At 40.8% G+C, this 24,634-nt stretch overlaps 1 protein-coding gene across 1 annotated transcript in view; it reads right to left on the bottom strand.

Annotated features, from left to right (window-relative positions):
- Positions 1-23,360, bottom strand: part of pdgfd (platelet derived growth factor d) — a 48,514-nt gene extending 25,154 nt beyond the window's left edge. The window contains exon 1 of the mRNA XM_068585141.1: positions 22,833-23,360. Coding sequence (XP_068441242.1) covers positions 22,833-22,941 — 109 coding nt within the window. The 5' untranslated portion in view covers positions 22,942-23,360. The remainder of the gene's footprint in view (positions 1-22,832) is intronic.
- Positions 23,361-24,634: the final 1,274 nt, after the last annotated feature.

A 24,634-nucleotide genomic window follows, 5' to 3' on the forward strand; every position in this document is an offset into this window, starting at 1 on the left:
AGCCCACGCTGACAGTCATTACAGCAGAATGAATCAGTGTCTGTTGGCATCTGAAAGCAATTTGAGCAAATGCTCCACCAGTTTGGGTTTGCTTCTGACAGCTCATGTTCGGCAGGGTCCCCGTCAGCTCCGTCCTCCCAGCTGCAGCCGCCGTCTCAAGCGGCCTCTTCGGCTCAATATCCTAGTCAATCAAACCACTGTAAAATACAATAACATTACTTCTCCCTAACATCCTCTGTATTTTTGGGTAGCCATTTCCAGTGCTAGAGACGTAGGAAGAGTTTGGAGCATAGCACATATAGTTCTTCTGGAGAACAACAGATTTGACAGCTCAGCACCAGTGACACAGATAACACCAGTAACAACTGCAGGTGTTTTTCACACCATATGCCTAACTTGGATAGGTAGGGTTAAGGTTGAAAATGGTCAAATGGTCAGATGAATTATATCAGTGGAAGAAGAGAAACTGAAGTGAGGTAAGCAACCAAAAGATTAAGGTCAAGAGGGTACTCACAGAGGGTGGTGTGAGGCAAACGCTGCTTTGTTTTACATGTGTACACTATCAACGGCTAATATATCAGTAGTCCTAGGTCTTCCTTTTTTAAATTATTAACACAGATTAATGCTGATTAGTAGTTTTCCTCTCACTCAGGCGTAGAATGTACATGCAAGTTGGCTGACGTGGGTTTGTTGTGTCTGGGACTCGAGATCTTTCAGTGAACCGTAATCAGGAGGCTCAACATATTTAATTTAGTTGGATCCCTGTATGTTTGTCCATGTTTTTGCCAATTTTGTTCTTTTGTCTCGGACACTGACAACTTAATTTATCCATCTATGAAAGAGACACATTCTGAAAGACAAGCTTTCAGTTCCCTGATTCCAGACTTGTGACAATACTGCATGATTGTGTGTGTGTGTGTATTTGTGTGTTGCATCTGTTAAAGTGTATTTTCGGGTGTGAGGTTGCAAGAAAAAGTCTTGATTGTACGTGCATTTGCATCAACGCACGTCTGCCAGGATGTATGTGGGTACATTTTTGTTTAGCTCTGTACGACACCACATTGGGCATGGAATAAAACAGACTATCCTGACTATAAGCTAGCATAGTGTTTGAGGGGTTTCACATCCTAATCAGGTAAATCATGCAGGAATAGACTTTATTGACATAGTCCACCATTTTTTGCACAATAACAAATTCTACAAATTCAACGGTGTTTGTTATGGTGTTTATTATTTACATTATCACATTTGTTTGAATGTGTCCAATGTATTATATTCCCCTAAAATCAGGCAACTTTGTGTAATAAAGCTTTAAATGCTACATACACTTTCATGTAGGCGTGAACACCATCAAGTCAGCTATTCAACCTCACAGCCTTTCTTGTAGTCAGATCCAATTTGCTGAGTTCAGGCAAAAAAACTAATGTGTCACTGTCCAAACATTGCAGGGAGGGCACGGGATGAATGAAATGTATGAAATTATGAGGGCTGTTATTATTGAGCCTAACCATGCATGAAAAGACATGTTCTTCCAGTAAATCACCTCCAAATATGTAACCAAAAGTTTAATTGGTCTCCCTCACTCTCTTCTTCTATCTCGTTTCATTTCTCTTTAAGACCACTCTGGTCAGTTTCATTAACACACACACAAGGTTATTATCATTTCATTGAATTGCCGTTGTTTTACTCAACAAAGACCATCACTGCTGCTCTGATGCCTGATGTGGCATGAGAAATGCACGGGAAAAAAAAGTTAACATTCTGTGTTTTATTTTGTAATTCCTCCTCTTGTTAAACAGTGGCCACCATAATGACATAATGCTGTTTTTCACATTTTCACAGGAGTGATAAAGCTCATCTGCTTGAGCGAGTTGTAATAGTCTGCAATCCTGCGGGAGAGGGAGCGAACGATTAAATCAACAGTGTATTTAATCTTGGATAAATACCACTGTTTCTGAACGTACTGCAACACATTTTCGTCTTCACCTTTCATCGGTCTATCTGTGGCCGTATCCGTAGCTCTCTTTTACAAGTCTTTGCAACTTAACATCACAGCAATCTAATGCTTTCCAGCAAAGCAGCAACAACTTCAGAACCAGTCACATTAAATGATGTATTTTACCGGACTTTTGTTCAAAACCAAATCTCTTCTGGACTTGACAGAAAGTTAATGCTCTGCAATCTGAGGAAGGCAGATGATGTCAGAAGGGCCGATAATATCACTGACAGTCTGACTCCCACCTTGAGATTTAAACACCACTCACATAAACTTTCTGACACTAGCAATTAAGCTTTCAGTTCCCTGATCTCACACTTGTGACAATACTGCATGATTGTGTGTGTGTGTGTATTTGTGTGTTGCATCTGTTAAAGTGTATTTTCGGGTGTGAGGTTGCACGAAAAAGTCTTGATTGTACGTGCATTTGCATCAGCGCACGTCTGCCAGGATGTATGTGGGTATATTCTCACAAATTAAACTTGGCTCTCCCACCTCCAGTGCCAGGGTGTGATGTTCTTCATTGCTCTGAGATCTATTTTGGATCCAAGTGCCAGTCACACTCTAATCACCCGGCAACCGATGTGCATCAGAGACCAAAACACATCTCAGTGGAGAAAGTACTGAAGTCACAAGAAAAGAACGGATAATGTAGATAGGATATTGCAGTTCATATTTCTGTCCCAATTAAAAGTGCCACACATGTGCAAACAGTATTGCACTTCATCCCGTTTTAATCCGAGTCTCTATTGTGTGTCGACCAAACTATAGTTTTCTTGAGTGACAGTTTTCTTATGATACATTCTCACTCCCACAGGACATTACCTATAACAAGGCAACCCCATTTCCTACATCTGTCATCCCGTCTAACATATCCCGACTTTCATCTACTCAAAATGAAATCTCCTAAGCCACGACACAAACTAAAGGGACACACATAACACACTCGCGCTCAGCTGTGAAGAACTCCCCTGAGACATGAAATGTTGCTGTTCTTGTTCTTGGTGGCATTCCCAGTTTCTGTCAAAAAAAATAGGTGTTTTAAACTTTCAAGGGAAGGGGTTTGCTGTTCTTTGAGTATATTAATAAGTAATTACACCAGTTTCATGAAATCCTCTAAAAATCATACCTTGTCTCGCAAAGTTGGACATTTTGGGAAATATGCTTATTTGCTTTGTTGCGGAAAGATGGATTAGACACCACTCTCATATCTGTCCATTCAATGTAATACTGCCTAGCAGCTAGTTAGCTTAGTTTAGCTTAGCATCTTGAAACAGGAAGAAACAGCCTGGCTCAGTCCAAAGATAAGACAATCTGCCAATCCACCAACTGTGTATTAACATGCTATATCTGTAATTTCTTTGTGTCTTTACTAAAAAAAACAAAAAAAAACAAAGAATGAAAATGACAAAATACATTTTGACAAGTGGCCATATGCCAGACTATTTCTTGGCTGGTCGCAGTAACTGTCTGGCATCTCAGATGGTTGCCTGGAAACTGAAAGCAAATATGTTTTGCAGAATGCTTCATTATGTTGGAAAAAGTCTGAAATATTAAGGAAAAGGCTGTTTGATAAACAGTCGACATGCTGCATAGTAGTTAGTATGCAGCATACTTCATTTGTATTTTGAGACGGGATCTGAGTCAACCGCTGGGTCAAGCAAATAGGGATTGCATTTCTGTGAGGATGATACTTGCCAACTTGGCTCTAGCAAAGATTAACCCAATAATCTACAAAAATATTTCACTTGAAAAAAGAAACCATCACTTAAACAACTCTCCTTCTCTATTGCTATTGCTATGATTATCTATCATTATTATCAGTAGTATTGCAGGCCCATTTACTGTCCCACCTTGTTATCAGTTGAATTGTTGATTCATCTGTGTGTGCCAACAGAATGTAAAACATTGTCCATTAGTAGCAAAACTGCGCCCTTGTGCGCGCCTGTAGAGTTTGCGTGTGCCCATCTTTTTGTCCCAATTGTATATGTCTGTGTTTGTGTTTGTGTGTGTCTGTGCGTGTATTGGTTGTTGATGCGGGAGGCTGTCCTTGCACCCTTCGAGCATTCCCACCCATGAGAAATAACCAAAGCCTTTTCCATTTGGCTAAATGTTAGCTCACAGCCTGCGTGCACATTATTGTATGTGAATGTGTGTGTGCATGTGCGTATGTGCGCACACATCACTATGCTGCTTATCAAAGTCTGTGCTGCCTCTACTGTTTTGCCACTCTCTCATGACAAATTAGCTTTAAATATTCTCCCTTGTTGCTCAGTCACGCCCCCACACAAGCACAGAGGCATGAAAAGGACACACACACACACACACACACACACACACACACACACACACACACACACACACACACACACACACACACACACACACACACACACACACACACACCCTGGAGGTGAACACTGCATGCCGAGGGGTGTCAGCTTTGGTCAGCATCGGCTCTCTCCTCACATTTCTCCTCCTCTCTCTTCTTCACTTCCCCTGTTCTCTCCATCCTGCACCATCTTCTCTACCTCTCCTTCCCTCTCCTTTTGACCATGCCAGAAACACTGAGACTCTAATGTAATCTCCCCCCTAGCCCCTCCCCCCAAAAAAAAAAAAAAAAATGGACACCAGATGTACATTCTCCCATTTTTAAGTATTTCACACCTCAGGGACCAAGTCAAACCCTCCAACTCCCTGAGGCGTGACCATCGATTTGACTGAAAATAAATTGAAAATGGTTCTAAAAACATAGTGTGTAACTACTGTATCTCTCTTCCTCCTCCTCTGTCTAATATATTACTCTTTTCTTTCAGATTATCATTTTGGTGCAGCCCCACCTTTGCTGCTAAAACCAATTAACTTCCATCACTTTCTTTTATGCACAGAGGCTGCATGTTTTTTTTGCAGTCAGTGTAAACGTGTGGGTAATTGGGATTCTGAAGTGGAGCGATGGCATCGAGAGGAAAGCAGAATATAGAAGGGTTAGACTGAAACTAACTGAAATCTAACTAACTGAAATTATGATCAAGAAGGAGAATGTTTAAAGAAAGGATGTCTGCGTTGCATTAGGCAGGCCACTTAGGCACTCATGTGTGTTACATACATGCAGAGGCAGCTGAAGTGTACATATTCATGAATTATAGAGAACAGCAGAAATATATATATATATATATATATATATATATATATATATATATATATATATATATATATATATATATATATATATATATATGTGTGTGTGTGTGTGTGTGTGCTGCAGTAAATTGATGGCCATAGAGTTGTGGTCAGACTAGTGCAGGTGTGGGCAATTGTTTTTCCCAGGGGGCCGCATGAGGTACAGAAAATATTGTGGAGGGCCAGACCAATAGTCTGAACTAATTTATGTACTCTCCTCGACGGAGTTTGACAGGGCTTCCCAGCATGCAGTTCTTTGGTATAATTTTATAAATGTGAAACCATGACTGAACTTCCTATCCCTATCCACTCCGTGGGTCTGAGGTTAGAGCTGTGGAAATTATGTTATGTGCGCAAAGTACTTTGCCCAGCCTCTGGACTAGTGGATCATATGAATATGGATTGAATTTCAATTATGTGGGAAATTTGTTCAAAACACAAACCATTTAGGTCCTTCCTTGAAAATAGTACATGTGTGTCAAACAGTGGAAAACGGTTTAAAAGGGGAACTGAAGAGTAATTTTTTGCTGGATAAAAAAACTAGATTATTTCTATGGTGTTTGCTTTGACTTAAAATTGTACTTACCAAGAAAAATACATGTTTTATTTATGTTTCTCCTCGGATAGCATCCTCTAACTAGTGGATGGGAAGTTTTGGTTTCATGTCTGCACCAGTAATTTTATATGTGCAGTATCTGTGTGAGCGGGCACAAATAACTGTCCCTAATATCACTTTAATTTAAGAGTTGTGTTCTTTGAAAAAAGGCAAAAATAAATGTTTCCAATTAGGGCTGCAACTAACGATTATTTTAATAATAATTAATTGGTTGATTTTTTTTTAATTCATTGATTAATCGGATTGAAAAATAAGCTTTTTTAACCATTAATATGCAACTTTTTATTACAAAAACATAACTGACAAATTCACAGTGCAACAAATCTTAACAATTAAGAATTCATTAAAAAATGAAGAAATACAAATTAAAAAAACTCAACAGGATTTGTTTGAACGTCACTCACTCACAGACACGCACACTCACAGACACGCACACTCACAGACACACACACACTCAGAACGAGATGAGACTTCCAGAACGATGTAACCACTCAGTGTATCAACGGATAACTTACGGACGGCCCTTTACTTAAACAAAGGTTATTAATTAGATATCGAACCACAAATCTTCCAACACAGTCTCACACCAATCCGTAAGTCTACAAAAAGAGCGTGGAAGACGTCAACGTGACTGCATGTGTGACCTCCGCGTGTGCGTCACGTGACTGATGACCCTCACGACTGACGTGACACAATGTAAACATTTAGTTTCAGTTTTAATGCGGGAAACGGATGTCGGCCTTCTGGACAAAAGGCCTTAGTTGTTTTGACCCCTCCACATCCGCCTCCCCCCTGTGTGGACTTGCTTAAACTACCTGAGCCGCGCTGGCCATTATTTTGCGGGTGGGTGCTACACGTAGACACTAAATGAGCAGTGCAGTCAGAGGCCGAGAAGCGCTGACCGAACTGCATTACTCAACGCCTTGGGAGTAAGAACGGGTTGGACATCCATTGTACAGGGAAGCGATGTGCTCCAGTCGGTTGCACAGCACAGAAGTTTATGGCACGTCTTCCAGCAATGCCTTTAACTGTCAACCCAGAGGCCTGGATCTCAGAAGATGTTTCCACTAATATGGGAAAATATGAATGAAATGGAAAAACAAATATGCACAATAGAGGCAGTATCATCATCATCTAGATTTCCTTACATAAAAAGTGAGGACGTTTTTTTTTTATATGTATTTATTCATAACCTTTTCTATCCACTTCCATTTATGGGACTTGTATGTTTTATGTTAAAGCTTGGCTTGAAATGTCTGCTTAGCAATATATTGGTTTCCCGGCCACATTAGCATATAAAACTATTTTTATATTTCTATTATGTGATTTTAGTTCACCATCTGGCTCTTGAATAGGTCCTATGTTTTTCAAAAGATTTTTTATATGAAATACATAAAAGGTATAAAGAACATTGAATCTGTCTGCTGAAGGACAAAACACAGAACCTCTTTTCTCCAACGCCTTCGGAGTAGACAGATACTTTTTGTTTTTAGGTGATTATGAGTGTTTTACAGTGATTTCATACTTCATAGTACACGTTTTCCCACCACTTTAACAAAAAATCTGCTCCAACAAATGACAGTCTGCTCAGAGGTTGTAGACCTACCTTCTTGAGAAACTCTAGGATTCAACCGACAGTAATAGCAAAGGAAGGCTGTTAAAAAACCAAACCATGTTTTGAACAATGAATAAAAAATTACAGGCTTCCACTATTTTCAAAGGCTCGGACTGAGGCAATATTCTGTGCAATCTGAACATCAAATATGGGGCTTAATTGCAGATCAAATTTATGTTGAAGGGACTTGTTCTTATTGTCTTCTGTGGTCGTAACGATATGATAAATGTATGTATTGTTGTTTCTTCTCTCAATTTGTTGTCTTTGTTTATGTTGCAAATAAAGCTGGTGTGATGCGAGACACATTTCTGACAAAGTATGATCGTCATCATCATAATCGTCAGTACATATTAGTTAGCCAACCATTTCTCCCTATTGCTCTCTCTCTCTCTCTCTCTCTCTCTCTCTCTCTCTCTCTCTCTCTCTCTCTCTCTCTGTCTCTCTCTCTCTCTCTCTCTCTCTCTCTCTCTCTCTCTCTCTCTCTCTCTCTCTCTCGCTCTCTCTCTCTCTGTCTCTCTCTCTTTTAGATCTCTTGCCTACAATTCAATTCTTATTTTCAGTGTGAGAGTCAGCATGTGACAATGTGCATGAGAGAGTGTGTGTGCTTTGTGGGTATTTGGGTGAGCATGTACCTCTATTTGAGGATTTAGAAGATTTTGTGTAAGTGCATTTGTGTGTGAGAGTGTGCGTTTCCTTTGAAGCCGACACAAAGGCATGTTCTGTGACACGGATGGAAGAGGTTAGACAAACAGCCAGAGACATGACCAAAACAAAACTTTCTAAGCTTACCTTAGTCTCTCAGACTGACCACACAACTCAGGAAGAGGGGGAGCAGAAAGACAAACAGAGACAAAAATGCGAAGAAGGCCAAAAGCAAGATGAAAAAAGGTTCAGAATCAATGTTGCATTTATGCTAATAGAGCATATTGAATGGTAAATGGACAAAACATAGATGAAGGGCAGTGAGCTGGGTGAGAGAGAAACAGGGGGAGGTGATTGAGCGGGCTAGAGAAGGACAGAGAACAGAGAATAAGGGACTTAAAGGGAAACAGGGAGTGAAAATAAATGCTGGCAAGTAAAAAAAGAGGGAGTACTGGCAGTGAAAAGACAGAGAGGGGGACACTGCTGCGGCTACTGTACTGTGAAAAGAACAAGGGAAGTCCACAAAGCCCCGAGATACCGAAACACATCAAACACTGCATGGGATACGCCAAAGAGCATGGCTGAGTTCCACTCATAAATAAGCAAAGATAATAACTTATTTGTGTGGATATGTGCGTGTTTTGTGTCACTTGCTTTGCTGTCATGTGGGCCAATTTGGGCAAAAACACAATTATTTAGCTTTTATTGTCTATTTTAAAGAGGAAAAAACTAAGAAGAGGCAGCGTTGGGAAGCTGTGACTCTCTTAACATTTCCTTTGGCACTGGGGCTTCTCCGCAGGTCCTCACATCTTCACCAGCAAGTCTCAATGGTCCTTTTGGGCCTTAGATTAGCATTAGCATCCACTTAGCTTTTGTGAGTGCCTCTCAGGCATCTATGACTCAACACCTGTTTTGGGGACAAATTAGCCTAATGGGTATAAAGAAGAGGGATGAACTACACTCTGCCAACTAGGGCAGAACATCTACTAGTTTGAAAGGTTGATAGGATAACGTCCATTTTTAAGTCATGTTTAAAACTGAAGGATGTTTCGTGATGTAAACAACTTGAGGATATGTCCAATTACTTTCATTTTGTTTATATTCCGGGGACATGATGTTATTTTGCTGGACCTCCGAGATTACATGCCCCTTTCTCCAAACACACACCAACGATTGTCACACTTTTCTAATCTGAATTGGAAGACTATACTAGTGCATTTGCCGTGTTTTCCAAAGTGGTACTTTTATATTCTGTGACGTACCTGCAGCATCTTTAATTCATATTTTTTTAACTGTGACAATCTTCTAAATTTCTTATGTGTTACATTGTAGAGTGATAGTGGTCCTCCAGACATCCAATACTCAAACATCAAGCACATTTGGTATTCAAACCGACGTCTTTGTTGGCGTGTCCTCAAAGCAAAGTTGAAATCTGTATGAATAGAAACGGGACACGGCTTTTGTCTTGTTTCTACAAGCTAATCTCTGTATCGGACTAAGCTAACATCTCTACATTCTCCATGTCTTGTGCCAGTCCACTTAGCATGCCTCTGTCCTCTGCTGTGATGTGCTCTTGTTTAACACTTTGGCTTAGCTCGCTGAATAATGCAGAGGGGACCAACAGCTGAGTCGGCACTGAGGACAGGTCAGTGGAGACGCTGTTGCTGAATGGCTCAAACAGCAGAAACACACAAATACAAAGGCGGTGCACACAAAGATGCATGAGTAATGGGACGCAACATTATACATATTCATGGTCATATGCGTGGTGACGCAGAGAGAGAGAGAGAGAGAGGAGAGGAGAGAGAGAGAGAGAGAGAGAGAGAGAGAGAGAGAGAGAGGGAGAGAGAGGGAGAGAGAGAGAGAGAGAGAGAGAGAGAGAGAGAGAGAGAGAGAGAGGAGAGGAGAGAGAGAGAGAGAGAGAGAGAGAGAGAGAGAGAGAGAGAGAGAGAGAGAGAGAGCCTAAGGCACTTTGAGGTAATGAGAAGCCTATCTGTGCAAAAATGGCATTGAGGGATGAAATGCATTATCGATGCAGATTAAAGCGTGTTTCATAGTCGGCACATTTGCTTTTATAATGCATTATGGCACACCGATTACCGTATGTACAATGGACCCTACTTCATATCAGTCACTTCACACCTATTATTTTGTTATAACTGTCTCAAGTGCAAGTCAAGTTTGTTTTTTGTTTTATTAATACAAAACTACAGCGGATTTCCTTGCTTAATATTTGTACCTGTTAACATCTACGCTGGTTCCAAATGCATTACAAAATGTGTAGTTAAAAATGTGTTGTATTTAAATATAATCAGATTGTGAGGAAATCAAATGATAATTGATATGAACAAAAACATACTACAAGCATACATTTATGATCAAACTAAGCTTTATGAAATCATCAGATTACTCTGTATTTGAGTGCATGCATGTGTTCATAATCAGTATATAGCTGTAATTGTTTGATTTTTTTTCTTCTATAATTTAAATGTTCTTATTCGAATGAGAAAAAAAAAATGGCTTCACCATGTGATTATTCCATATCGAGCAGAAAGCATGCAGTATCATGATACATATTGTTAAGATAAGAAATTAACTCATCGTGGAATATTTTGGCCACATGTGCCAGCCCTGTTCACGAGGATAACACACACAAAAGGCTCAGCCACATATACAAACTCTAACTAATGTATAACGTGCACACCATGCCTACAGGCACACACGCGTATGTGCCACACAGATAAACTGCGGCAGCGTTGCACAAACAACAGTGGTGAAGGAGGCGTCAAAAAACCATGTCTGACAGAAAGCTCCATCTTGCTAAATGAGGGGGGTGGTGAAGGGAGGAGGACAAGATGAAATAGAGAAAGAGAAAGGAAGGGGGGAAGGAGTGATAGATAAGACAGAAATCCATAACTGCAAGAAAGAGGGATAGTTAGAGAGCAGGTGGGTGTAGGAAGCCGGCTCAAGTTGTAACGACAGATTGTGAGGAGGGTTTGAGGGAGGGTCCGTACAGAGAGAAGCAGAGGATGAGGGATGAGAGTGACTCGTCTCTTTGTAACCTCCTAAACTGTGATGGAGTGTATTTACCCACACTTCATCAGCAATATCCTCCCTCTGTGTCTGTGCCTGTACAGTTTGTGTGGCTTGATGCAGAGTGTTGTGTGGCAGTATCTTCCACGTTACCTCTTTGTCCGATGCTGTACATGTACTAAAAAGAATGCGACTTGGCGGACATTTCTGAATTTTGAGCACTTTTCCTGTTAATATGATATAAATCTGGCTTTTGGTTGGCTTAATGACTGGCCCTTTGTTGGACTTATCAAGAAATGCCAGGGGATTCTACCAATATTTCTGACATCAGTCATTCACTATTAAATGTCAAGAATAGCATCTCAGACGCCGCATGGATTTTATAATTGTTGAGCTGATACACGTACATTTAAGTATGTGCGTCTGTTTCTACATGAAGGGGCTGCGTGTGTGTGTGTGTGTGTGTGTGTGTGTGTGTTTAAAGGGCTTGTTAGAGTAGCAGTTGGCTCCTGCTGACAGATACTGCAGTCTGAACAGCAGGGCTGACGAGGCCAATCAATTAGCTCTCCATACACACACGCACGCACACACACACACATCGATATCCACTTAATATGTTCACAGAAGAAAACACATCATAGGCCATATACAATAAAAAAAACAGTCCCAATATAATACACAACGAATTTAATAACTACACAGACATTGTGTTTTCTTCATATTATTATAACACATAACTTTATGAAACAATGGGTGAAATTGGCTGTTGCTGGGCTTGTGTGTACGTTCATGTCTGTGTGTGTGTGTGTGTGTGTGTGTGTGTTAGCAAAGCCCCAACTGGGGTAGCACAAATTTATTAAATATCAGCCTTGATTCCTCTGAGGGCTGCTTGGACGCTGTTTGCAAGATGTACGTTTGTGTGTGTTTGCTCTGAAGTTGTGTGTGATGCTGAGCAGATGCTGATGTTTTGACAGCCGTCCTGCTCGCAGTCCGTTTGTGTGTCTGTCTGTGTGTGTGTGTGTGTGTGTGTGTGTGTGTGTGTGTGTGTGTGTGTGGTCAGAGCGCAAGGTTAATCAGTGGTCTGACTGTCAGTGTGTATCTGACCTTCTATCCACCACTGGGATCACTTATCCTGCTCCAGGCTCCACAGTAGCACACAGCACCACCCCGCTGCCATTTCTTTTCCCTTCTCCTTTTTGGATTCTTCCTTTCTTCTGATCCTTTTCCTGCCTGTTAACTTTTCCGTCAGCCTCTCTCGCATTCTTTCCCCTCTTATACGCCTCTAACAATGCCTTCTTTCTTTTTTGTCTGCGCTCCTATCCGTGTCCCTTATCCCCATTTCCCCCCTCTCTCCTGCAGTGTTTGTATTCTCTACTCCTCTCTCTGCTCTTCCTCACATTCTGCCGCTCAGATACCAAATTCAGAGAGTTAAAAATGATGAAATGGGAACAGGAGACGGGAAGCTAATGAAGACAAGAAGAGACAGGAGGAGAGGGAGAAAGACAGCGGGTGAAATGCTGAGATACACAAATGGAGAATCAGAGAGAGTGAGGGAAATATGGGGAGAAACGCTGACAGTTGGAGAGAGAAAGATAAAAGTGTTTGACAGAGGAGAGGAAAAAAAAAAAATTTCATTTGTGTCAGAGCCCCATTGTCAGAGTAACAAAGACATAGCTCTCACAGTGCACCAGAGGATTTCTCTTTCTCTCTCTCACACACACACACACAAATATATGTGTACAAAACACACAACATGAATACACAGTGTTTATCTCTTTCCTTCAGCAGTGGCACTTCTCTTTGGGGTGAGAGTGGTTCCTGCTCTCTTCTTCCTGCAGTGTCTTGTCTGACATTTGTCATGTTCTCACCCTCACTTAGCCCCCGGTGGCAGAAACCCACTGGTGACACGCCATATTTTTCAGGATCTGTATCTTGTATTTTAAAAAGTTCCACTTGAAGCACTTGATAGGTGTGTTCTTCTTGAGAAAACATCCTAAACTGTACAATGCACCTCATATGCTGTTTCAAAGAGAGGCTATACTTAACCACCACCACTTCTGTTCCCGGTTCGGTCGTTCAGTTAGTTCATTGAATACCTATACTATTACACTGTATGTCCTTCTGTTTCACTGTATATACTTTATATGCCCATCTGAGTCATTATTGGATGACTCAGAGAAAACGCTTCGGCAGTGTGATGATGACGGAGTATAAAGACAGAAGAATAACCCCACACGTGGCATGAGGCAGGTATGGGAAGCGGGTGCATCAAACAAACACGGGACTTTTAACCAGGAGACGCCATCATGTCCAAAACGTGTTAACGACAGCTATTTGTATCCTAGAGGCAGGTGTTGTGTGTTGTGCTCACACAGTTTATGTTCACTTGAAGAACAGCTGATTGTGGCCCTATCTGTGTTGTGTTTCATTTTCAGTGGAGGAACAGAATAGTTTAAGCCCAAACCATGGTGTTTTATTTCCTAAACTTGACTTAATGATGGTGTTTTATATACTTACCAAGTGTATTTCTGCTTCACAACATTCACTAGGTTGTCCGCAATTGTTAAATAACACCCACGGTTCTGATTATTTCCATCATCTGTTTATCTGTCTATTCATCTTTATATTTTCTTGATTAATGAACAAAGTGATAATTCTTCTCAAGTTCTCACAGCGGCTCAAACAAAACAAGCATGTAGTCTGTATTGGTTGGAAAATGGCTACATTACACTGCCTGCCATTCTGATGTTTACAAATCAGGAAGTGAATAATTTGCCTTTTGATGCCGCATGATACATCAATGCCTTTATTTGATGTACAAGCTCTGTCTGTAGCTTGATAAAAGATCAGCTGGCTTTCTGGTATTATCCAACTGAAAATCCAAATAAGTGCCAAATAGCTGCACTAGAGATCTAGTTAATTTCCCTCACAATCCCCTCAGAGAGCCTGTTTCCATGCAACACCTTGCCCGAGGGGATATCAATGTAATTAACCCGGCAGCTGCATACAGGGGCATTGTTGCACAGCAGAGTTACCCCTGTAAATATTAAGTATTTTAGTAGAAGTGATTCTGACAGCTTGTATTGGCCCAACACTTTATTGACACTTCATGTAGCTATTGCCTTTAATTTGTCATCGAATGCATGTTTTTGATATGATATAGAAGTCACTATCATATAGGACCCCATTCGCAAGGGATATGTGTTATGTCTTTATACACTATCCCCGACAGTTGGACACAAAGTCTCTTACACAGCTGATTAGTTCTTGAAATATGTTTTACATGTAATATTTGAAGTCATTTTAATATTACTTTGCTCAATATCCTGTTTAAACTTCAGTAAAGTGCCAGGTGGAGAGTATTTGTGTTAACACAGACATCTGCTGCACAGCACCATCCATCCCTGGGGTGCCACCGTGAGGAAATGTTCCCACCGGTTAATAAACTTGTGATAACAACAGTGTGACAATTACACCAGACATATTGAAATGTTTTCACATGAGTGAGATGCTTTACTCTCCTCTTTCACATTAGATCTTTACATATTCCACCTATAGCCTACTTGTGAAGCTAATGAAATAATAACCTAGTCTGTGGCCTGAACCAAGATGGTAAACTATTTATAGCTCCCACATTGTCAACGATGGAGCATTACAGCTTCACTACAGCCAGAGAAGAAGCTCTCGATACGAGACATGCATCATTGCTCGCGAGAGGGAACTTCACTCAGCATTTTAAAACCTTGAAATATTGCCTAATAAGCGCTTTTGTTTTCCCTAATCCTCCACCACCGTCTTGTCTTTCAACTTTCCTTACGTTACGTGATAAGGGAAGGGAAGAAGCTCAGGGAGAAGCTCACTATCCATCTAATCTACATTCTCTTAAAATCTGCCCACTCTTTTCCACTCCCCTTTTGCCCCCCGCCTCCCTGTGTGTTCACAAACTCTCTCTCTTTTCCCCAACTTTCCTCTCCCTCAGCGAATTTTTCACGTTCACTGCTTGGAACAATGGAGAACGAAGAGTGCGAGAGAGAGAGAGCTGAATAAGCTCACACTCTTCTTTCTCCATTGTTCTCTGTCACTCTTTTCACACCTCTATACTGTCTCTTTTCATATCCATCACACTCACTCACTTTGCCTCATTTTATTCCTCTTTCCATTCCCCCTCCCTGCCTCTTTCTTTCACCTGCTTGTCAGCTGTTTTTCTACATTGTCAGCCTCCGCCATCTCTCTCTTCGCCGCCTTCGGTTCTAGCGCTTCCTTTCGAGCTCTTCCTTTCTAGCGCTTAGTCTCTAGCTCGGCGTTTTACCCAGCTCAACCGCTCATCCCCACTCAATTCAAATCTTCCACATGTGTATTCTCTCACTTTTTTCAGTTATGTTCATGAACTTCCTCTCTCTTCCTCATTTCCATCTTTGCCAACTGTCTTCTCTTCATCTTCTTCATTTCATCTTCTCTTCTTTATCATCCACTGGTTTGATCAACTTTCTCTCCTAATTGCTTCCTGAATCTCTCTTATCCTGTGTCTCTTTTCATGCACTCTCGACCTTCTTTCTCTCTGTCTCATTTTCCTGCTCTTCTGTTATTCACTAGTTGGCTCAGCTACAAGTCTGACTACTCTCTCCAATGACTAAACATCTGTCTCCCTCTCTCTTTCTCCTGCTCTCTAATTCCCCTCAACCGTGTCCCCAACTCGGCTCAATTTCAGAAAAGCTTTATTGGCTCGTAAATTGAGTTAGAGTAACATAAAGTAGATTAGACACATCAGTGGAGGTAAATAATTTTGCAGAGAAGTATGTATTAACAGATTGAGTAGATACACAGTAATCCCAAAATAAGCAAGCCCTCTCAGTTACATCAGTGATATCTATCTTACAAGCAATAGTTTGACCTTTCGGGACATTTGCTTCAATGCCAAGAGTTAGATGAGATGATTTACTCTTGCCTCATTTTGAAGGGGGCTTTCTATATTCTCATACATCTTAGCACAAATAAGTGTAGATGTGAAACTACTGCTTCATCTTTTGTGTCTTTTAAGGAGTTCAAGCCCCACTGGGCCTCCATAATTCAAACACTAGATTCAGTGTAGGCTTGGGCAGTATCTTTTATTTCATACCTTCCTGAAATTTCACCAGGGTTATCTGGTATATGACAGCAATTGGTAAATACATAAATAAAATACAGAGCAAAACTTAAAAAGCTGCAAAAAAAGTGCATTAGACAGAGCACACTCGGCAGGTTTGCAATACACTGATAATAAAGTTATTCAACAACGTCTCTGCCCACGTTTAACAGAAAGTTAAGCACCCTATTTCTTACCATATCGGAAAAAAAACTTCATACCCTGATATACTATAATACTTTGATACAGATCTAGCCTAACTACTACACCATATTGTGTTACATCTCCAGGATGTTGTGGTAGTTTTGCTTATAAATTATGACATTCAGCTGAAGCACACCCTTTCTGAGCATCGTCCTTTTTCACAGTCAACATGTCAGGTATTTTTATCCCCACCTCCCCATTATAATTGTCATAATTCTAATCTAAGGGGATAACACATGATAATGGCTGTTACATTAACTCAAATCATCGGCGTAAAAAAATTGTGTGTTTCTGTATTATGATAGTGTGTGCATTTGGTTAATCTTGAGGAAGAAATTGTTCTTTTAAACAATCACATTTGTGTCATGAGGTGAAAAAGCTTAATTATGTTTTAACGTCAGTGAGCCTCCCAATCTGGGGAGCGAGGCACGTCTGTGGCCGTCATCTGGAGCGAAGGCACTGCATGTTGCTACAGCTGGCCGTGCCTTCTTTTTTTTCCCTCCTTCATGATTTAAGTTTTGATCAGATAGAGAGATCAGATAATCTGCTGATGTTTGGCACTGTACTCTGTCCGCTCTCGCTCTCTAGAAATACCTTATCTACCCCTGCCCCCTTCCACTCCTCTATCAGTCCTGCTTTCTTCCATTTCCTCCTTTATACTCTGTCCATTTGGCTTGCCGTTGGTCTTACTATCTCTCCTTTGAAGCTGACGAGGCAGAAAAGTGGAGGGACAGGTCTTTCAACTTGGCATATCTCTCTCAACACACCTTTTCCCTCTCCTCCTCCTATTCGGTGCCCTCTAACTCTTCTAAGCTCCCTTCTAAACTTCCATGTCTTTCCTGCTGCCCTCTCCTCCTAAAACGTCATGGCAACTTAAAACCATTGGCTGTACAGAGTGATGAGAGTGAGGCAACAAAGTGGACAAACATAACACCTGTCTGCTAATTCTTACAGATCTTTAAAATGTGCATGCATGCACGCATAGCATCCTTCCTAACAACTCCCATCGCCTTTCCAGTTGTCGTACAAAGAACACCATAAAAGCATCCCTGTGCCATAAAACACATGCACGTACCAGGTGCTCCCACATAAGCAGGAAATATCACATTCTCTCTGCATAAGGCATAAGGCACATAAACCTTCAACACCACAGTTTCCATTACAGAGCATGCACACCTAGCTCCACTCCATTTCCAAGGCATCGTTTCAGTCTTTGCTTCTCAGTCCAAGTGGACACCACCCTATTTCCTCTCCTCCTCCCTGCAGGGGAGGAAAAGACTGTCTGCCAAATGTTTAGGGCTGGAACAACTTTAGCTCACGCAATTTCTCACATGAAAAGTGTGCGTGCGTGTGTGTGTGTGTGTGCGATGCAATGACAAGTGTTTATTGGGGGGGATTCCCTTGAAAGGGAGATCCTGTAATTGTGTTAATGTGTCGGTCTGGGTGGGCGGGTGGGGAATGCTTCCATGTCTGTTGTCTTCAGAGTGACTCATGAATTCCAATAACCTCAGTGACACTCCGCCCTCGTGAAGCAGATTATGAACCCTTTTGCCTCCTGTCTTAAATCAATTAAGATGCTGCAGGAGGCAGAGACCAGGTTGCTGGCCCTCCACTCATATTACGGGTAAATCTATATATTTCTGCAACTCAAAGCGCAGAGTAAGAATACAGTTTTAGACTCTAGAGTTCTTAAAATGATACATATTGGCTTAGTTTTTGGGCTTTTTTGTGTGGAATAGACAGCATGATGTGAGTGTAAAGGAAGATGGGTGTCATTATTTTGCACCACATGACTTGACAATAAAAACATGCACGTGGTATGAATTTCTCAAGAGGTATTTATTTCTATAAAACTATTTAGATGTAGAAGCTTAACCGAAAAGTAGGATCATACCATCTCAAAGAGGACAATCGGTTTAAAGGAAGTGAAATTGAGGGGAAAAATGTATTTTAGAATCAGGTTTGAGAGGCAGAACAATACTGGTACCGTAAATACACTTACACTTCTGCAGGCCGATGACATCATGCCCCGACTCTATCACTTCAAGAGGTTGTTCTATGAATATATCTTGACTTTATTATACAGCAGTCAAATGTATATGTTGGATGCCAACAAGGCACTTAAACTCACTGCCTATGAACTGCTGCACAATACTATTGTTCTGAACAAGTATTTCAGTTCATACAGATTTCCCTCTGTGTTTTATGGCACAGCATTCCTCGAAGGCAACACACAAGTTGCATGCAAGTAGTGGAGCGAGATTGCCTGTCAAGTATACTTCTCTGCTTCTAAAACCGCCTTAAAACTTCAGCATGTAAACAGACATTTGTCTCTTTGGATACACATTCATTACTCAAGCATGTTTTGATGATGTGTACTTTTGTCTTTGTGAAACATTAGTGCATGACTATGGAGTTTGTGTGTTATCACAGGCAAGGCCACCTCTAGTTCTCAGACACAGTTAAGGATCATGACATCACACTCACTAATATCACCCACGCCTCGCTCCGCTCAGCTTAAAACAAACATGCTTTTATGAGCACAGCCACTCATACTGTATGTTATTTGTCTGCAATTGCATTTGTGCAAATTACTATATAACCTGTTGCTCTTTTAAATCTGTGTCTACCTCATTTTTTACAGCGTGAATAGCAATCTTTTATGTGTATCCTCAATGGATGCTCAAATGTCTGTTGGTTTACAAAGGTTGAATAAAAGTATTATCCTTGTGCAGGTAGCTTTGTGTTGTGGCAGCGTGCTGGCGTGCGTGTCTGTGACAGTGTTTGCCGCATTATATTTGCCCATAGAGCCAACAGGGTGAAAAAGCTTTTGATTAAAAAGGGCTGAAACAGATGGGGAAAGATGTAAAGATAAAGAGAGACATGAGAAAGAGGGAGATTGAAAGAGGAGGGTCTGGAGAGATGGAGAGATGGAGTGATATGTAGCGAGGCTGAGGCTGATAAGGCAGCACTGAGAGAGGAAGGTAACAGATAAGAGGAGACCTATTGGAGGGAAGAATAAGAGGAATCAGAAAGATGCCAGGAGCCTTTATACAATATGATGTGGTTGTGTCCCTGAGTAGGAGTTATGTTCTCTGGTTAGTGGCCATAATGACTGCATGATACAGACAGCATATGTTTGTGGGGCGTGTTTCTTCAGAAAGTTAATCATGCGACTGACTGAAAGCATGCTCATTCTCCACAAGCAACATCTGCATTATTTCATACTTTAAAGTGAAGCTGTGAGTGGTGCTTGTACTTTCACACATGGGTAAAGTGCCTGTAAGTAAATAGTGTTGCATGACTTCAGTTTATCTTAAAGTCAACAGGATAATAATACAAAAAATGATAACAGTGCACTTCAATCTCCAGAGTTTTTCACACATTCCCTTGAACTCACAAAGTTGCGCAACAATGAACTGATGTAGCTCAAAACATCAGTGAATCTGTGGCCCATGTGTGCCATGGCATTAAAGATTGAAAGGAAAGATGTGAATATACTACATGGATAAAAAGGGAGTCCGAATAGAATATTAAAATTTGTGAGTATGTGACTATGGATACAGCATTTTGTGAAGTCGACCTTAAAATAAACGATGGTACAAGCATTCCTAATTGTCTCTGAGAAATGAATTGTTTAATCCATCGAATGAAAAACCCAAAATGTTTTAACCATTATAGTTTAAAAAAAATACAATCATAGTCATATAGCTGTTGATTTCTGGTGTCTTTCTGAAAATGTGTACATTTCCACGAGATCATGAAGACAATGACATAATGTTACAATCCAGCAACGCTCTGAAACTAAAGCAAGGATAAAAGCGACCAGCCAATAGCAAACATGTTATACTATCAGAACTACTATTAAGAAAGACTCTCTTCTCCTTGTAAAAAAAATAAATAAATATGAGCAGGGGACACAGTTAATATTAAAAAAATACTACTCCTATATTTATGAGAGACAACAACACAGTTAAACATGTGATAATGTGTGTTTTAGCTGTGAACGAGATGATAGTGCGCGTCTGAGTTCACACACACACACACACACACACACACACACACACACACACACACACAGAGAAACATATATATGCATAATATTTGTTATCATATTTGGGTCATCTGGTCTCTCCAGCAGAGATGATAAATTGTTAAGGCCAGTCAGGCCAAAGAATGTTTCTGTTTGTTTACATGTGTTTTTGTGTGTTTCCTCTTCTATAAGTACACTTTATCTCCCGATCTTCAATGCTCACACAGACACGCTTCAATCACGGGCGAAAAGAACGAGCAAAACACTGAACAAACACAGGAGGAAAAAACCTAGAGGGGGAATTCCTCGAAGTAAGCTCAGAGATTCTGTCACAGCGCACACACACACACACACACACACACACACACACACACACACACACACACAAAAGTAAACACAGGGACAGATTCAGTCTCAACTCCGTCAGAAGGATCTTTAGAGTGACAACTTTAAATAAAAGTTCTACCATCTCATCCGTCACACTCTTGTGATATAATGATTAAACACTTAGTGTTTTTTTTTTCACTGCTTCAAGAGAACAACTGCTCTAAAATGTTAACCGCCATCTTTTCCTTCACTAAGTGCCCGAAAACGTGTAGACACCAGAGGGAAATGAGCATCATTGATATGTTTTTCTTCTTTCAATTTAAATTTCAGCAAGTTAATCCAGTTTAAGTATGTATTTGAAATGAAATACAAAACATAGATGGCCTATTGTGGGTTTGAATCATACTAAGAAGCACTCCTAGCCCAAAACAACAAAGTGCTCGACTTTTCTGACTAAGTCCAAAATTCAGATCATTAACATAGCATCAAACAACCATCTGCTATAAAGATAGAATTGAATACTATTATCATGAGCAAATAATAAAGTACATGAAGCACTTTTTAAAGGAAGAGAAGAAGCAATGTATCTTTGTATTATAATGTGATGATAGAACATTAACAATAACAATCTGCAGGAGATGAAACAACAAGAGTCAATAAGAACAACTAATAATAAAGTGTGCACTTGATGTATTATCTTTCCTAATATCTTGACATCATATCAAGTCCAGAGGACCTTTTCTGTAGAACTGAGTTGCAGATCTGATTAAATCTTGTTGGAACAAGTAATAAAAACTCCCATTTCTAAAGGAGGGTGAAAGTATGTTGGAGCTCTGCTTTCTTCTGATCTTTTCTGCTTACTTTTTCCGTGAGAGAGCAGAGGATTATTATCCTGCTGGTATTTTCAACCTTGACCAAATAGAGTTAGTGCAGCTGTCACGTCAACAGTATCAACTTTTATTTGGTAACACGCTGTTTCTTTGTCATCTCGCGCTGCTTTTCTCTCCTGTCTGTCTGCTCTGTCTCGCAGTACTGCTGCGGCACACCTGTCGCTCTGTTGCGGTGTCTACGATGCCGAAAAGACCCGGCATCTATTCTCTAACAGGTTGCAATCCATCACTCATCTCACATCTGCTAGCGATTGACTTATCAAAGTGTGTTTAAACTCTATGTCAAAAATGCATGGCAGTCTTTTTTCAAATGTGGACACTTGGGCAGTCATGACCGACCCCTCCATGTTATTTCTTTGTCAGTACCGGCCACAGGGGCAGTCGCACAGGTTAGACAGAATATAATACAGTGGTATTTTCATGTTTCGCTGCCAAAAGCAACCCTGCAGCTGTGTGTGTGTGTGTGTGTGTGTGTGTGTGTGTGTGTGTGTGTGTGTGTGTGTGTGTGTGTGTGTGTTCAAAGGCCCTGTAGCACCATGACTTTATTCTCAGGCCCAAGTGAAAAGTAAGCATGGCACACCTGCAGGAAGTTAGATGGGAAAGATGCTAAAGAAATCTGAAGACTGCAGCTTCAGTGCAGGAGGGATGCACTGCAGTAATGATGCGTGATGCCATTTACTCTTGATGAGCACACACTGTTGTCTGGGATAAGCACGCTCCTTATTTAAGTCTAACAATTAAAAGCAGCTTGTCAGCCAACAGACTTTGTTTTTCCTCTTCTTTTGCAGCCTCTCTGCACATTAATTAACTTTACAAACTCCCTTTCTCACCCAACAAGTCAGCAAATAATTCACTCCAACAAAGTCAGTCAACAACAACTGATCTCTATTTTAAGTAACACTGATGTGACGTCACCACAAGTCATTCAGTCATTGCAAGAACACGTTATTCATATTGATCATATACATATTTCAAAAAGCCACTTCCCGATCGAAACTTTATTTAAGAAAAGACAAAAAAAAGCCCGCGCTATAACAACGAAAAATAAAGAACATTATTACAGGCTAATTAATTAGACTTTTACCAGATGGCCACTATAGCCGATCCTAGCAGTTAGTTTCAGCAGTAAAGACTCAACACAAAGAAAGTAAAGAGTGTTACAATAAAGACTTACCGTCTCTCCTGATGTTGCCCCTCAGTACTTTGGCGGTGGAGATCTCAGCAGTCGATAAAGTCCCCAACAACAAAACTGTCCACATCTGGAAAACCACCGATGGACTCATGGTGAGTAATAAGAAACTCCTTGAAACTTTCAATAACTCGTCCTGTTCCCCTTTCAGTGGCTTAAATGCAATGTGATTCACTAGAAATACCCCGCGACCAAGAAAGAGCAAACTAACTTTCCAATCGGCGACTTCAACAAGCTTTTATAAGATGTCCTCTCCCACAATACGAGCGCCACTTGTTGACTTCCACGTCTGACGCCTGGCGCACACGATGTCCCGTCTTGCGCCAAAATGCCCCAAATTCCAAGTATTTGTCCTCGTCTGAAAGTTACGCGCACGCAGCCGGCGAGAGCAAAACTCCGAAACAATTAAGTGCAGGTGGAGGGTAACGTTGAAATAGCTCGTTCACGGTCAGACATGAGCTGACAGGCGCCGGACGTCTTATCACCGCGAAGCAAATAAATTATGCCCCGTCACTGAGACATAGCCCGCATAGTTTACTGGCTTCTATCAGACGCGCCTGTGCTGTGGACGTCTGCGCGTCAAACTCTGTGTGTGTGTGCGTGTGTGTGCGTGTGTGTGTGTGTGTGTGCGTGTGTGTGTGTGTGTGTGTGTGTGTGTGTGTGTGCGTGCGTGTGTGTGCGTGTGTGTGTGAGACACTGAGCGAGATGCTCGTGTGGGAGGTCAAAGAGGAGGAGGAGGAAAACTATTTAAAAGACACTTTATTGGAGAAAGTTTTTAGTTTATTCATCTGTCTGTCTGTCTGTCTGTCTGTCTGTCTGTCTGTCTGTCTGTCTGTCTGTATCTATTTATCTATCTATCTATCTCGCACTAATACTTTATGTTAGTGGTGGCATTCTTTTGTCTTCAAAGTGGATGAGGAAGTGTGCTTAGGAAAACATTTTTTTCAGGAAACCCTCAGAGAGGGAGGGTCATCAGCTCAATAGGAGGGAAGTCTCTGGAGTTAAATATCAGTATTAGAGCTATAAAAAAAAAACAGCTGATGTGACTTAACTAGGAATCTGATGACAGAAGGAAGACTTTGTTTTAGAATTATCTTGATTTGCTTGTCATGGAACAAAATGCCTCAATTATTTAAAAAAAAAAGCCCCCCCCCCCCTCTCTCTCTCTCTCTCTCTCTCTCTCTCTCTCTCTCTCTCTCTCTCTCTCTCTCTCTCTGTCTCTATATGTGTATATATATATATATATATATATATATATATATATATATATATATATATATATATATATATATATATATATATATTAACAAGTAATTATGATGCCATCCGTCCATCTGTTCCCTCACTCTGCCGTATACTTCTCTTCAGATCTATATCGGTTTGAAATAAGCTTGCACAACTCATCTAACATAACACAGATGACATGATTGCACTTGTTGAGGAGCGTAATAGGTAAATCCGGCTAATGGATTGCCAGAACTCTTTCAATAGGCAGCTTTGTGCGTGCAAGCCAAAGGCGGAGCCCAGGTGATATCAGCGAGTACATTTCAGAATGATTCCTCCATCGCTGTAAAATGTCAAGGTGCTACATGCCGTATTTGCAGCAAAACAAAGCAATGCCCGCAAGACTTCCACTTGCACCATCATAGGTAAGGTTTATCCATCACCCCTTCTACATTTATTTTTCAGCCACTTCCTTACTCACAATTACCACCCCATTCACCACCAGGTCTCAGTTTAAGAGTTATTTAGACTTTATGGGATGAACTTGCCAACTTAAGGTTTTT

This window comes from Clinocottus analis, unplaced genomic scaffold, assembly GCF_023055335.1.
Source record: "Clinocottus analis isolate CAN_PGR_092001 unplaced genomic scaffold, fCliAna1.0.p SCAF_2, whole genome shotgun sequence".
Classification (NCBI taxonomy): domain Eukaryota; kingdom Metazoa; phylum Chordata; class Actinopteri; order Perciformes; family Cottidae; genus Clinocottus; species Clinocottus analis.